Consider the following 15,575-nt stretch of genomic DNA (forward strand, 5'->3'; position numbering starts at 1 on the left):
AGTTAATTGCCTGGAGTAGATAAGGAGCTCACCTTTGTTTGGCTTTGGAGGTGACTTACAAAAAACTGAGATGTAGGTATCACAGTTTTAGTTGCCCTTCTGGAGATACTCAATTCTGTTCTTCACATACTCTAAGCTGTTCTCTCCTTGGCACGCAGAGATGTCTGTGGTCCATTTGTAGACCAAAACTTCTAAATTTTCTCTAAGCTTCTGTTGTGTATGTACATCTCTCCTGTTCCAGTTCCTTTTTCTAGGGACTGAACTATACTGGGCATGACCCCAACATGGGAGCGGGATATAGGAACCTCCATACTTGAGAGACTTTAATTCAGATCTTTAAACCTACTCGTTTCCACATTATATGTAGTATTTCATATCCAGTAGGTGTCTTTGATTTTCTTCCGTTTTCTTTCTGTCTTTCCTTCCGCTGTTCTCTTCTTCTTTTCTTCTCTTCCTTCTATGAGTATTTATTGAATGCCTCTGAGGTGTCAGATATTAATTATATGCCAAAAATCCCAAAAGGAATGTGACAAAGTCCCTGCCTTCAAGAGGGTTATTATCAGATGGGGGAGCTACACAATTATTACATCTGGTGATAGATTATAGGAGTAGACTGTGGGAATATAGAGGAACAACACTTGATTCATACTGGGGCTGGAGTGGCAACCTTTGAGCTAAGCCATGAAGAACAAATGAGCGTTGGTCAGGTTGAAAGGAAAGGCATGGTGATGGGAAGGAGCAGAGAGGGTGTTACCAGCAAGAAGACCAGTATGTACAAGACACGGCAGGTGAAGGAGCATGGCGTGTTCTAAAAGGTGCAGGTTGGGGTGTAGGTTCTGTGGAGGACACATGATACCAGAGAGGTAAATAAAGGTTAAACCTCTAAGGGCCATATATAGCTTTCTAAAAAAAATTTTGGATTTTATTTTGAAGTCTGTTTGGAGAGCTATTGAAGTAGCAGGTATGATTAAATAAAGGGGTGAATTAAAAATATATTGAGGAAGAATCAGGATCAGTAGGATTTTTAGATACACAATAGAATTGATTAGTTACACAAGAATCCTCAAATTGCCAGTTTGCGCAGCTAGAGATGCTGTTTACAGAGATAGGAAATACTGGGAGAGGAAGTGTCAAGGGGCTTCAAAGTGAACCCTCTATCAAAGAGTTGGTGGGAAGGGGATATACAGGTCTAGAATTCAGGAATGAGGCAGTCTGGGAAGTGAGGGTTTAATGATAATGAAATATTTAGATTAAGAAGATGGAAACCTGAGGAATAATAATAGCACAGAGAAGTCTGAGAATATAGGGCTAGAGAAATAGGAAAAATAAATAAGTGATCACTGTGTTCTGAAATCCTTTGAATACAGTTTCATTCTCATCTCTTCTTTGTACTCCACATACCATAGCATTACCCAAGGTTTTGCATGGAATAGGTACTTGGTCAGTGTTTTAAAAAATTAATCTTTGCTTTCTTGGTTGTTTCTCTTGATTCCCCAGCATCTACAGAATTAATCGCTTGCTTTTTTTTTAAGTCTTTGCTTGCCATTTGATTTTAAAGCTCATATTTTCGATCTGTAATTCAAGCTCAGAGTTATGTTTTTGTCATTTCTGAGACATCTCTGCTTACCCATCATTAATTCTCATTGTTCTTCTCTAATTGTTAGCCTCTGTCAACACACAGTAGGAGTGTCTGGTATAGCACCTCGAACAGTTTGGTGTATCTAGGATTCAGGCTTGTGGTCAGGATGACTTTGGAGTTCCTCCTCTGAGTTTGGAATGCCTTATGCCGTGGTTAGTTTGGAAAAAATGATTTAGGACTTCATAGCAGTGTGCTAATTGAGAAGCCAGGGACATTTTTTGGTTTAGAGGAATTCTTTAGAACACTTAAAAACCATGGTGCACAAAACCATAGTGTATATCTGATCCTCTGCTATTACTGTTCGAAGTAGTTTTTAGTGTTCATTGACAGTTGACATTTTTTTTCATTCAAGTCAGTCCACCATTCTGATACGTAGTGATCACCAAAGTGAACTACATAGTCAGAATGTGCAGGGAGCTCACTGGAGTATGGACAGAGAATCCTGGAAATTCTATTTTTTCTCACTTTATTTACTTATTTCACCTTTTACCATGAACAAATTCAGTCATAGAGAAAATAGAATAGCATAATGGGCTTTGTTCCCCTCCCCGCATGTATCATTTGTCTAGTTTCAACTCTAGTCCATCCATGCCCTCCACCATGTTATCTTGGAGCTAATCCTAGAGAGCATTTGCTACATAACGATTTTAAAAGATGAGGATTAAAAAAGTAATAACCCAATAGCATTTACATCTGAAAAACATTAACAATAGTTTCTTAATATCTAACATCTAGTCATTATTCAAATTTCCAGTTGTCTCATACTGTCATAAAAGTTTTGTTTTTGTTTATTTTTACAGTTTGAATCAAGATCCATATTTTGTGATTGGTTGATAGCTCTTATAAATCTGTTTAATCTATAGCTCTTCTCCTTATCCTTTTTTTCCCTTGAAATTTATTTGTTGAAGAAACTGGTAGTTTGTCCATAGAGTTTCCCCAAAGTCTAGATTTTGCTGACTGTATCTTTGTGGTATAGTTTAATATGTTTTTCTGTTCCCTGTATTTTCCGTAAATTGTTTTGGAACCTAGGGCTTGATCTAATCCAGATACAAATTATTTTCAATTATTTTTATTTATTTTTTTATCTCTTAAAAATTTTTGATATTTTCCTATGTCATAAATTTCTTAGCGCAGTAGTGTGTGTATATTTATAAATATACATTTAGCAGGGCTGTTAAAATTATTTTCTCTGATCATGGCACACATGAGACTCCTGCTAAGATTGTTAGAGTATGCATTTTAAACATGATTCATCCTAATGCTGGAGGACTTGAAATGGACCACCTTGTGTTGAAACTTACTGGTTCACTTTATATAAATAACTATATATAAGTAACTATATATAAATATATAGCTACATATTTGAATATATGATTCATCTCTGAAAGTTAAAAATCCTGTGGTTTCATTCTAGGATCTGTGGATGGAGTATTTAAACATGGAGCGCATACATTACGAGTTTCAGGAGACCGTTGGTCTGTGGATGCAGGCCAAGCTCGAGTCCCATTCCACACCCTGCAGTTTGTCATTGCAGCTGGACTTTACTGATCCTTTATTGGGTGAGTCATACATGAACATCAGCCCCTTTGATTGATTGATCGAATGAATGAATGAATCAGAACCATTGAGGGTTAAGTATGAATTGCTTTTTTAGGAGTTCATAGTTAACTTGTCCACCACTTATGGTTAGGCTAAGCTGTGAATGAGAGAAATCTCCAAAGTAGTAATAGCTTACATAAGATATTTATATTTTCTCATATGAAAGGAGTCTGGAGGCAGGCATTTCAGAGCAGTAGCTTTATTACCTCCCTGCAAGCCTTCAAGGACCCCTGCTCCTCCTATCTTGCTGCCTCACTGTTCTCACATGTGACATCCACTTATGGTCCGAGGTGGCTGCTTAAGCTTATGTGGTCACACTTACATTTCATTCAGCAGGAAGGGGAATCTCCCTCTTTTAAGGACTCTTTCAAGAAGCTACTCACAGGCTTTGTGGTTACAACTCACTGGCCCAAACTGAGACACATGGTTCCACCTGAAAAGGAGAGTGGAAAGGACTAAGTTTGTTCACAGATCATTTTCTCCATGAGGCTTTAAAAAGACATCTGAATTGACTTGCAGTCTGTAAAATGCAACTTTAGATTTTATTATTTTGGATTTGCAGTTTTAAAATTCAAAAGTTCATCTTTTTCTTTTATAAACTCTTTTTCTCTGTATCTGGAACTCTTACCATACAAATGGATCATATTCTTAAAGTATGGTTGGTTGTTTCTCACAGTGCATTTTTCTAGAGAAACAGTTTTATAAATTATCAGTTAGTTTTCTATGCCAGCCCACAAAAATTCATTTACCCTGGAAAGTTGATAGCATACATTACAACAAAAAAAATAACAGAAAACAATATTTGGGGTAACTTACTACTTCATATTACTGAATATATTATTAAAATATAGGACACATAAAATTGTAAATATAATTGTTGACCTTATAATATGTAGTATAATAGAGCACTGAAATGATTCAGAGAAAGGCAAGAATACCTTCTTGTTCCAGCACTGCCACTAACCAACTACTTAGCTGTGTGATCAGAGAGAAATAGGAGCTTTTCTTGGCTTCAGTTCACTCATCTGTAAGATGAAGATGCTAGACAGTCTCATCTAAGGCTTTTTCTCCCCTCCAACATCTTGCTCTCCACTTTTTCCTCTGAAATAATATAGTTTTTTTCCCCTCAACTATAAAAGTTATATGTGCTCATTGAAAAAAATTTAAACAGTATAGAAAGGTTTGAGCCTTTAGTTTGTTCCAGGCACTGTCCCAGCACTTTGTATGTATTAACTTAGTCCTCCCCCTGAGGCGTAAGGTGGTGAGGTAACTTGACCAAGTCACAGAGCTGCTAAGTGGTAGAGCCACTTGGCTCCAGAGACCCTGCTCGTCATCACTTATCATCCTTTCTCTTGTTTCTGGTGATCAGTACAGGTTGCAATTCTAAGTGAAATTAAGCCCTAGGTTTTTAAATAACAAGTTCCAGGTTTTTCTCAGATGAGCAGGTTAGATGATGATGATGTCAAATGATGGAACTTGTGATTGTAGGAAAATTTTATTGCACACTCATGACGCCAACTTCTTTTTCTTAAATTTGTTTTGTTAGCTTTATAATTGTTGTCATTTGTGGTCTAGAGTGGTGATTATAGTTAAATAGGCTCTGAATTAAAATTTTTATGTTTTTTATTTTACATTTAAAATATTATCCTGAATTTTTCTTTAATGATGATAAGTGATATTGAGTTTGAAAGAGCCTCCACTTTTCCTTTAGACTCACGACCTTAAAATGTTTTAAAGAAACCCAAACATAGTCAGGAGTCTTATCCAGTGATAAATATCCTACTTCGTAACATTCTGTGCCAAGAGTGGTAGTTCTAGTGGAAAAACCCCAGCTGTAAGGGACGATCCTGTACGTGACCTGCTTGGAATGTTAAATTCCATCTGAGGTACAAATAATACAAGTCTTTTTATGCCAAATGAAGTCATGGCTAGTAAATCTTCTTTACTTTTTCTTAACAAGAATAGAAAATTGAATGTTACATCTGGAATGAAGTCAGAAATTCAAAATAGTTCCATAAGCACTTGTTGACTTGACTTATGACTTGACATTTTCTTGACCTCTCTTGTCCCCTGTTATCTTACTGTCTAAAAGAATCAGGTATGTGGCGGGTTTTCTTCATGTTCTTCATTCCCTAACTGCTGTGTGGTATGTGTATAGCACAGTGAAGAGAGAGAGGTGGAGGACAGGAATTTATTGGACACCTGCTGTGTGTTCAGCTCTGTAGTAGCTGTAGAAATATAAACATTTAACTTGGATTGACCAGTATTAGACCATGTGCAAAGTTGGATGGTACAGATATACCTTTATTTTTCTTATATGACACCTGATTTTTTTATTTGGACTCCATAAATCATTTATTGAGTTAATGAATAAGTAAATGAATGATTATATGACTATATAAACATAGGTTCTATAGGAGTTTGTGCTCATGTCTTTATTCATTTTAACTCTACTACTCTTAGCCTTCCTTTTTAAACCTTGGCCTAATTTAAGATTTTTCACTCAGCTGTATTCCATAATGCTCATTCCTTTTTCTCCTATTCCTATAAGGTTTATCTGGGTGGTTGCATTAAACCCTTAACAGGGCTACCTGCCATAATCCCCCAGTTCCTTGTCTGGTGATAGCTACCATCTTTCTCAAGCTTGCTTAGAGCTGTTCACTAGATCCCCTTTGTACTAGTATAAGTCCAAACACCTTAGCGCATCATGCAAGGCTATTTAGGGTAGTAATTTAAGATTGTGAGCTTTAATTCTTTAACTATCATTAAGACTTTTTGAGGGTAGGAATTTTATTTAATCCTACTTCATGTTCTTGATCTCCTAGCTCCTGGTAGAATATTTTTAGGCCTGTGAGTGCTCCCTCAAAACTTACAAGTCATAAAGAGTAATGATTTTATTCATTTAGGCCTTTTCTGTAGGTCTACGACATTCTTTGTGAAGGTAACAGGCCTGGGCTTTGCACATACTTAGTACATTACTACCTAGTAGTAGCCATTACTCAATAAATATGCCTTTATTTTCTTTCAGCTAAAGAGAGGGTTTTAAGTAACTTGCGGAAGCACGAGGCTCCCCAACCTCCCCTTGTTCTGCACCTAGTGAAGCCTCCTGTGCCAATTATTTCCACTGCTGTGCTCCAGAGTCAGAAGGACACCACCCAGCTGGTACGCACAGACCTGAATCTGTTGCTACAACAGGCCAGGTAAGACCATGAGACCACCAGGATCATGCTTCAGTGCTTGCTCCCTTGACAGCCTGGGTGATTTAGTGCCTGGACAGTCTTCCGCATCAGCATTCTCACCAGGAAAGTAATTTGACGAGACTGGCCCAGACAGTTAGTTTAGTTAACCAAGTTGTGACAAGTGTTTTAATTTCACTTTGAAATCTTGTGGTACTTTCATGGACTATAAATTTTACATGTTTCCTGTGGTGGCATTTGTGAGTGTCAGCAGTGCCCCCTCAGTTTCTCCTGAGGAGAGCTTCTGCTAATAGAGGGTTGTGTTTAAAGATTGTGAAATGAGGTTTACTTACTTTTGTCACTGCCTTTGTTTCTAACTTGCCATATTCTTTTAAAAATTGGCACAGGCACTTGATCCAAGTGCAGGAAAGTGATTTAATGTTCTGAGTTCACGAGCGATAGATACAGAATGATCAACTGTTTGAGGTTTTGATTCTAGCTTGCCATCTAGTGAGAAGAAGGAGGTGTGTGGAGTAAGTCTGTTTTATGACGGAATAGAGTCTTGTCTTTGCAAGTCTCATGGGAATCAGTTTCTTATTGGCCTTTTTCTCCTTGGCTCTTTTGGTCTAGGCATTTATTGTGTGTGTATGTTGTGTATGCACACAACAAACATACATACACATGCACGTGCTCACTTGTATGTCATTATAATAATAACTACAGTTAGAATAGTATTGATACCCATGTAAACAATTAGCCTTCTCCATTTTTTAACAACTCAGTTTGAGTTGCTAATACCTAAGAAATCAGTGGTACTTACATTAACTAGTTAAATTAGGATAGTTAAATTAGGATGGAATTCTCATTTATTCTTGTATATTTAAGGGTCCATTTATTTAGGTTCTAAAGAAGTTTTATATTGACTTTATTTGGGTGACATTGGTTAATAAAATTATATAGATGTCAAGTGTACAATTCTATACTACATTATCTGTATATTGCATTGTGTGTTTACCACCCAAAGTCAAATCTCTTTCCGTCACCATATATTTGACTCCCTTTACCCTTATCTACCTCCTTGCCAACACCCTTTTCCTATGGTAACCACTAAACTGTTGTCTGTATTTATGAGGTTTTGTTTGTTTGTTTTTAGTTTTATATTTTACGTATAAGTGAAATCATACTCTTCTCAGTCCTTCCCATCTGACTTATTTCGCTTAGCATGATTATCTCAGGATCCATCTGTGTTGTTGCAAATGGCAGTATTTCATCTCTTCTTATGGCTGAGAAATATTCTCTTGTATATATGAACCACGTTTCTTTATCCAGTCAGCTATTGAAGGACACTTCGGTTGTTTCCATGTATTGGCCACTGTGAATAATGCTGCAGTGAACATTGGGGTGCATATATCTTTACAGATTGATATTTTCAAATTTTGGGGGTAGATAGCCAGAAGAGGGATTGCTGGGTCATATGGTAATTCTTACTTTTTGTAGGACCCTCCATACCGTTCTTCTCTATAGTGGCTGCACCAATTTACAGTCCCACCAGCAGTGTGTGAGGGTTCCTTTTTCTTCGCATCCTCTCCAGCATTTGTTATTACTTGTCTTGTTGATCATAGCTATTCTTGTGGTTATGATTTGCATTTCCCTAATACCTAATGAAGTTGAGCATCTTTTCATATATCTGTTGGCCATATGTATGTCTTCTTGGGAGAAGTGTCTGTTAGGTCCGCTGTCCTTTTTTAATTGGATTGTTTGTTTTTTTGTTGTTGTTGAGTTGTATGAGTTCTTTATATATAATTGTGAATATTTGCCCCTTTTCGGAAGTGGTGTTTGCAAATATCTTCTCCTATTTGGTTGATTGCCTCTTTGTTTTGTTGATGGCTTCTTTTGCTGTGCAGAAGCTTTTTAGTTTGATATAGTCCCATTTATTTTATAACCACTGTTGATATAATACAGATTCTAAATGGAGCTTTATTTCTAGCTAAAAAAGTTGTCCCACTTTTCCTTCTTTTTTTTACTTTCTGGCTAGCCTGACTGCCAGAGGATTCGGGTAAGTCTTGGCAAACACATCTTTGGTCTTATTACTGTGGAATACTTGTGTCTGTCTTGCTGTGCTCTAATGCAGGCTGGGGCTAACTGGAAGCCTTTTTCACTTATCATGAAACCTTGTCTGAGACTTTCTTTTACCTCCTGACGATGTTTTTCAGAACTGCTGCTCTTCGGGAATCTCAGCAGGTTGCCCTGGATAGTGAGCTGTTGGACACAATGCCCAAACAGTATGTTAACCGAGAAGAACAGGCCACACTGCATTTGGAGTGTAGAGGCAGTAGTGGTAAGAAATGCCAAGGAGCATCAGTTATAACAGTTCAGGTAAGACTGTTTAACTTTCTTCATAATTCAGAATTTTAATTGAGCCCCTAATAATTGGCATATCATTGAGAAAGACTGAAAGAAGTATAAGCAGATGTTCCACGTCCCAGAACATTTAATAGTTTTTCATGGGCGTGAAGACTCGCACAGAGCTAATCACATATTTCCATAAGTGCTGATGGAATAGAAATTCAAAGAAAGATTCTTAGAAAGAGGGCCTTAAACCGATCTTTAAAGATTTTGATAATGATAATTTGAATACAGTTAGAAGGAATAAGGGAATGGTGTGACCATGACTTCATCTAGGGGTCAGTGGCTAGATCAGTGTTTTTCAAGTTGTTTTTGGAAGTGATGGTAGGAATCCACATTGGAAAGGATGATCACTTGGGAGCCTGGTCATGTGCTCGGCCTCTGGGGAGCCACTGAAGGCATACGTGGGAGGGACCTGCGGAAAGCAGATCAGTTGAGTGGAGCCTGCCAACAGGCAAAAGAAGAGATATGCAGCAATGTGATTAAATATATTCACTTGTCTCTAGAGTCACTTTTTTGAGTTGGAAATAGAGTTAAGTTGAATCTGTGACTACGTCATAAGGACTTTAGAATGGAAGTTTAGCCTCGGCCACCGTGACATAGCACTTACTTTATGCCAGGCACTTTTAAACACTTTACAGAACTTAATTTATCCTCACTACAACCCTTTGTGGTGGGAATTTTAATGATCTGCATTTTTCAGGTGAAGAGCTAGAGGCATAGAGAGGTTAAGTTACATACCCAAGGTGACACAGCCAGTGAGTGGCAAAACCAGGAAGACCCCAGGTTTTGCTACAGAGCACATGCCCCTTAATCATGGCATCTCATTCTTTCTGCATGGATTCCCTGAGCTGGGAGAGAAATGCTTAGAGATAGGCACCACCCGCTCCCTGACTACATTTGTACAAAAATAGATCCTCTTTTTGTTAACTTTTAGAAGTTGGGGAAAATTAGTTTTACTGACTCTTGGTTGTCTTTCAAACATTTCTCTTCTTTTTGTGCCATTCCATACTTTAACAATTCTAAAGTATTCTCCATCAATCTCCTTGGGAGACTTTCTCTAAAATATCTTCTTAGAAATAACATTTATATTGGTATTTTTCATTACCTTTAGAACATATTTCCGATAAAATAACATTTGTATGCATCTAAAGTTAGAAAATTTGATCCAGAATGTAATCAGTGATTAGAGAATTCTTAGATCGTATCAATTTTTAAAATCAACTTCATGGGAAATAACTTTGTATTTTAAATATACATGTTAAAATTAAAATGCAAAAGTATATTTTAATATAATTTTAATGGCTCATTTATGAAAATATCAGATTATATGATGAAAATATTTTATTGCTTACTGGAATTTTTCTGGGCGAGAAAGCCCTGGAAATCTCCAGCCATCTGCAAGTGTTTGAACTATGTATAGCTTGTTTGGGGTATACAAAAGCCAAACATATTTTATGAGAATTGAGACATGCTTCTCCTGTGGTTGCCTCTCCTAATAGAAGCCTCTGATGATTCAGTGATAATCTCTGAGGAAATGGGGTAATTTATAATAGGGTTCTTTGTGTTGTACTTTGGCATTGTGAGCATGTTTGCTGGACTCAGAATTGATTTATTGTCATGTGAAAAATTTCTTTATTCCTAGAAACGAAAGATGGAAAAGACCCACTGAGGGCCTCACATTATTGTAAAAAACTCACAGAAGCACATGCTATGTCCAATTTTTAAATTTCTTTGTCTACTTAAAGTGACTCAAGCGGCGGGACTTCCCATGCTGATTTGTTCTATTGTCTGCAACTACTTGTAATTATGAGCTGGTAGTCTATTCAGTCTCTCTCACCCTCTGTTCTAGTAAGAACAGAAAATTTTCAACAGTGGTGAGAGCAAAAATAAGTAGACTAGGAAGTAATGATAATTTTGGGTTGTTTTTGGTGAGAATATCTAAACTTTCCTATACTGGTTGGTTTTCTTTTATTCTTCAGCATTAGAGGTTTCTACGATGTAGGGTGGCAGTTTTAAAGTTCAAGCTACAAAATGTCTCTTTACATGTTCCAGTCAAGTGAACTTCTGTTCTTTATCTCTTGTCCTCTGTGTTTCCACTTCCCTGTATTCTCACTGTCTTCCTTCCTTTTCTCAGATTCTTTCTTCTTGTTTGGCTGTTCCTCTCCAGGCCAGCCAAGGGCTGGACCCTCAAAGACCCAGTCCAATTGTAATTGATAACATATTGGGCAAAATAGCTGACTGCACATACTCCTAATCACGTTTTAGGCTATTAAATATTGATTCGTCATATGAAAATTTTGAGATTTAATATTTGTATTGATGCAGTATGTAGTTTGATGGAAGTAATTTAATTTTTTACTTTTCATATCTCCAATAGCAGAAATTAAAGTAATTATCGTTAACATATTTTTGGAGAGTCACTTTCATAGCTTTTGATTCATTCTAACAGCTTATTTTTTCTTTAAAATAAGTTTTGTAAAGATTTTTTTTTTTTTTAACCACAACAGTGGTGCATTTTATAGAAGAAAGTTATCATTATGATCGTAAAAAGTAGGTGCTCAGTGTACTGTTAGCTGTGCTGTGTAAAGCAAAACAGATAGGACCATTGCCCTTAAGGAGCTTTCGATTTGGAATTTATGATAATAACCTTGGCAGGGACATAAGGGCCTTCGTTAAATAAGTTTGTGAATTAAGTGTTTACATTATTTACAAACGAAGGCTATCTGTGATCATTGCAGTGGTGGCTGAAGACTGGATTTTGGCAGGTGCATATAAAGGAAAATGTAAGCTCTACTGCTCACCCATGTGATTGTGGAAAACTATTTAAGGAAAATGTGGGATTTAAAACTCCTGCCTTCTAAATGTTCTGTTTTTTTCAGTGTTCTCTGCCATGCCTCAGTTCTCTAGTCTGCTTTAAAGGCCTCTCCAAGACAGGGCCCCTGTTCCCCAGTCTGGTGGTACTGTACTCTTCAGCCCCGCAGCTTGGCCCTCTATCCTCCCATTCCCCACGTGTACCACATAGGTTCTGTCTTTGTGTTGCAGCCTGAGACTAGGATATTCTCTGGCCCCTAACACATCCAAAAAAAGACACTAAAAATACACAAACAAAGCTTCTATATAGGTCACCGTCAATTAATTAAAGAAAGGAATATTAACCTTCTCAAGTAGGAAAGATCTTTATTTAAATTTAGTTTTTTTTTTGAAAAGCCCAACAAATTCTCCTTATTTTTCACATCTGCACTAAGAACCAATAAAATTTTTTCCAAAGACCAGCTTTCAGGCACCACTGAATTGATCAATGGTTCTTTTCCTAGGCATGCAACTGACTTGGGCACTTCCCATATTTTATATTGCTGTTTGCTTTATAAGTATATGCTTTTTCTTTCTTTGAAAATTGCAAATGTTTTATTAACAGCATCTGTACCCTTCTTTTTTTATGTTGGGCACACATGAGATACGCAGCCCGAGTGTTTTGAGTTTAATCATATGTGCTGTTGGTTTGGGTGGACAGAGGAGTGAAAGCTCTGAGGAGGGATGATCAACAGAGCGGGGCTTGATGTGCTTCAGAAAAGGCTCAGTGGTGGAAGATGAGTGTATTTTTGATGAAAATTGGAGTGTTGAAACGTAAGTGACAGAGCATATCCTACAAAAGACTTTGAACCAATGATAAACTAATTCAGATTTGATCCTTTAGGAAAAACCTGAGATTCTTGAATACTTTTTGACAATTTTTCCTATCTGTCAGGTTCAACGGAGAGTTTTGAGTTATAATATTAATGTAGTAATAGTCTTTTCATCATATACTTGGTATATATATGTAAGAAAATATCTGCTCTGGAAACATGTAGGGGCAAAATAATCTGTTGACCACTTTAATTTTTGTTAGTTTGAAGGTATGCATAAGAACGAAGCAATAAGCCAACAGCTTCATGTTTTACGAAAAGAAGTAAAGCAGTTGCAAGCAGAAGCTTCTAAACCACCACCACTTAACATTGTGGAAGCCGCTGTGCATGCAGAAAACTTGATTACGTAAGTTTTGAGGACATTATACTTTAAAATATTCTTTTGTTGATAGTAATCATACCACCCTCCCAAAACCACTAATTAAATTAGTACAAGGAGTGGAAAATTGGCCTTTGGGCCAAATCTGCCTTGCCACCTATTTTTATAAATAAAGTTTTATTGGAGCACAGCCATGTCCATTTATTAATGTCTATGGCTTTTATGCTGCAGTGGCAGAATTGAGTAGTTGTAACAATTTATGGCCCATAAAGCATAAATATTCATTATCTGGCCCTTTATAGAATAAGTTTGCAGACTCCTGAATTACTAGATGTTATAGTACATTGAAATTCAATCATGGCGAGATTTAATGCGTAAGTTTTATATCAAAGTCACATTTACCTAGGAAGTCATCATTGTCAACTCAGGTAATTGAGCACAGTTTGCAGTGGACTTGCTCATGAGAATTAGGGCTCTCAAGTATAGTTCCCAACTTGCATTTGGCCACTGTGATTTTCTCTTGGAGCTCCTAGCTTACTCTCACCATCCTCTTTCTTCCCAAAACCACCAGGGCATGACTTGGGGGAGGGGAGGTTGACTCTGCCTTTCACTTTAAGGTGACTCCACATTCTAGTACCAGCAACTAATCAACCGGTAGATTGAGATGGTGACATGGAGAGGGACATGAATCTTTCTATGGGTTGAACTGAGGGGCCTGGAAAGGAGGAGGGGATAAGGTGAATAAGAGGCTGATGTTTCATTTACTAGTAAAGAAACTCAAAAAAGTGTCAAAATTAGAAGAGATTCCTTTATGATCTTATTCTATACAAAAATCTTTATTTTCAACCTAAGTCACTGTTTTGGATTTTAAACTTTAGAGAAGTCAAAGTTCTTTTTTAAAAATATATATTATACAAGGAATACATGAAGTTAAATAATAAATAGTACATTACATATGAAATGTAAAAAATTTTGATAAGGGTGAGACTGTTAATTAGCTCTTAAAATACAGCTGACTTTTTTACCCTATGATGGCACAAAGTCATTTTTATGTATTGAAAATAAGATGTTGGGTCAAGCTGGAAAATAACCCATGAAATATTTCTAAAGCGACATTTGTATGGGGCCCTGAGGACTCTTAAGAATATTACCTGAGAAATGTAGAGTAGCAAAGAACTACTTGTTGGTCTGGATTCTCATACTGTAAACCAATAGTCTTAACCTGCATTTTCCCTCAGGGCCCTAGTGAATACTTACAAGTTGCAGCCTACTCCTAGGATTCAGAAGGTTGGCATTAGCCTCTTCTTTACTGTTGTGGATTACGTCAGGGATGAGACCCAGCGTCATCCTCCCACAAGGCAGTTCTTTACTTCATGCATTGAGATTTTGGGACAGGTAAGGCTATTCTGTGTTGTTAGCCCTTTTCTAACATAATGAGTCCTTACAGTGTCTTCATTAGATATAGTCAGGGTTGAACTTCAGACTTGTAGGTTCAGAGTCTGACCTAAGTCAGAAGTAAGTCCCTTTGAATTGTTGGCTTCTCAAGATGTCATTAGGATTGTTGGTATAGAATTTGCTTCTCATACAAGACATAATAAATTATTCATGTTTGAAAACCTCTGGGGAGACATCAGATTCTATCATATGTTGTTGGTGTTACCAATAGCATCTCCGAAGCTCTTTATTGTTTATAAAATGCTTTCCGATTCATTATTTTATTTATTTTGCCCTCACAGTGACTCTCTGTGATTGATGTCATTCTCATCTTAAAGATGAGAAAACTGGGCTCTAAAAGATTAAATGCCTTGCCTAAAGAATACAGCTGGTGAGCGCTGGAACTGAGACTGGGCCTCTGTCTTCTAACTCAATATTCAGTGCTCCACCTCCCGCTGCTGCCTCCCAGTTACTATTCTCAGTCTCCATTTATTTATTTGACTTACTGTTAAAATATGGCTTTTAACAAGAGCAAGGGCAGTGTATCCATGCAGATTTATGAAATATGTCATAAAAGAAAGGACAGCCACCTGTTGGAAAATATGCCAACACTAATTAACTATGTATTCTCACCCAAATTCAATTGATTAAGTACTTATTTATTGGATATTTTTAAGGAGCTGATGCTGAGCAGATAATAAAATAGATTTTTTAAAGTAGTGTTTTCCTGATTATAAAACTGATGTGTTCTTATTGTAAGCAATGCAGAGAGTATTGAAAGTATAAAGAAGAAAACTTCCTCAGGATCCTAACTATCTGGAGATAATGGTTACAGAGCTAACATTTCATTATAGTTTATCTCACATATGTATTTGTATTAGTGTATGTGTATATATGTGAAAATGATATAGTATCCCTACATGTAGGTAAATAGATGGATAGATAGGTAAACACTCAAATGGGCACACAATTTTTTACCCGCTTTTTTCATTCGAACACATCTTTTAGACATTATTCCATATTCTTATAGACCTACATCATGGTATTCAATATATGGTGTTCCATGGTACAGATATTGTAATGTATCAAGACAGTGCCCTTTGAATGGATATGTAAGTAGTTTGTTTTGCTGCAGAAGCCTGAGGTAGCTTTACGTATCTTTGTGAACTTGGTGGTCTTTTTTTTCCTAAGATAATTTCTTAGAAGTATGATTGCAATGTCGAAGGGACTAGCATTTGCTGTATATTGTCACACACTCTTCTGGGAAGTTTGTACCTATTTACATTGTCATTGCAGCGTCTGAGTTTATTATTCTC

The 15,575-nt window shown here is 36.9% G+C and overlaps 1 protein-coding gene across 2 annotated transcripts in view; it reads left to right on the forward strand.

Annotated features, from left to right (window-relative positions):
• The window catches only part of EPG5 (ectopic P-granules autophagy protein 5 homolog), an 88,415-nt gene that overhangs the window by 47,868 nt on the left and 24,972 nt on the right, over positions 1–15,575 (forward strand). For both annotated transcript variants that reach the window (XM_011361199.2, XM_023531400.1), the window contains exons 25-29: positions 3,054–3,198; positions 6,267–6,438; positions 8,628–8,790; positions 12,710–12,852; positions 14,064–14,220. In XM_011361199.2, the coding sequence (XP_011359501.1) occupies positions 3,054–3,198; positions 6,267–6,438; positions 8,628–8,790; positions 12,710–12,852; positions 14,064–14,220 (780 nt within the window). The remainder of the gene's footprint in view (positions 1–3,053; positions 3,199–6,266; positions 6,439–8,627; positions 8,791–12,709; positions 12,853–14,063; positions 14,221–15,575) is intronic.

Source organism: Pteropus vampyrus, unplaced genomic scaffold (genome assembly GCF_000151845.1).
Source record: "Pteropus vampyrus isolate Shadow unplaced genomic scaffold, Pvam_2.0 Scaffold3, whole genome shotgun sequence".
In the NCBI taxonomy this organism is placed as follows: domain Eukaryota; kingdom Metazoa; phylum Chordata; class Mammalia; order Chiroptera; family Pteropodidae; genus Pteropus; species Pteropus vampyrus.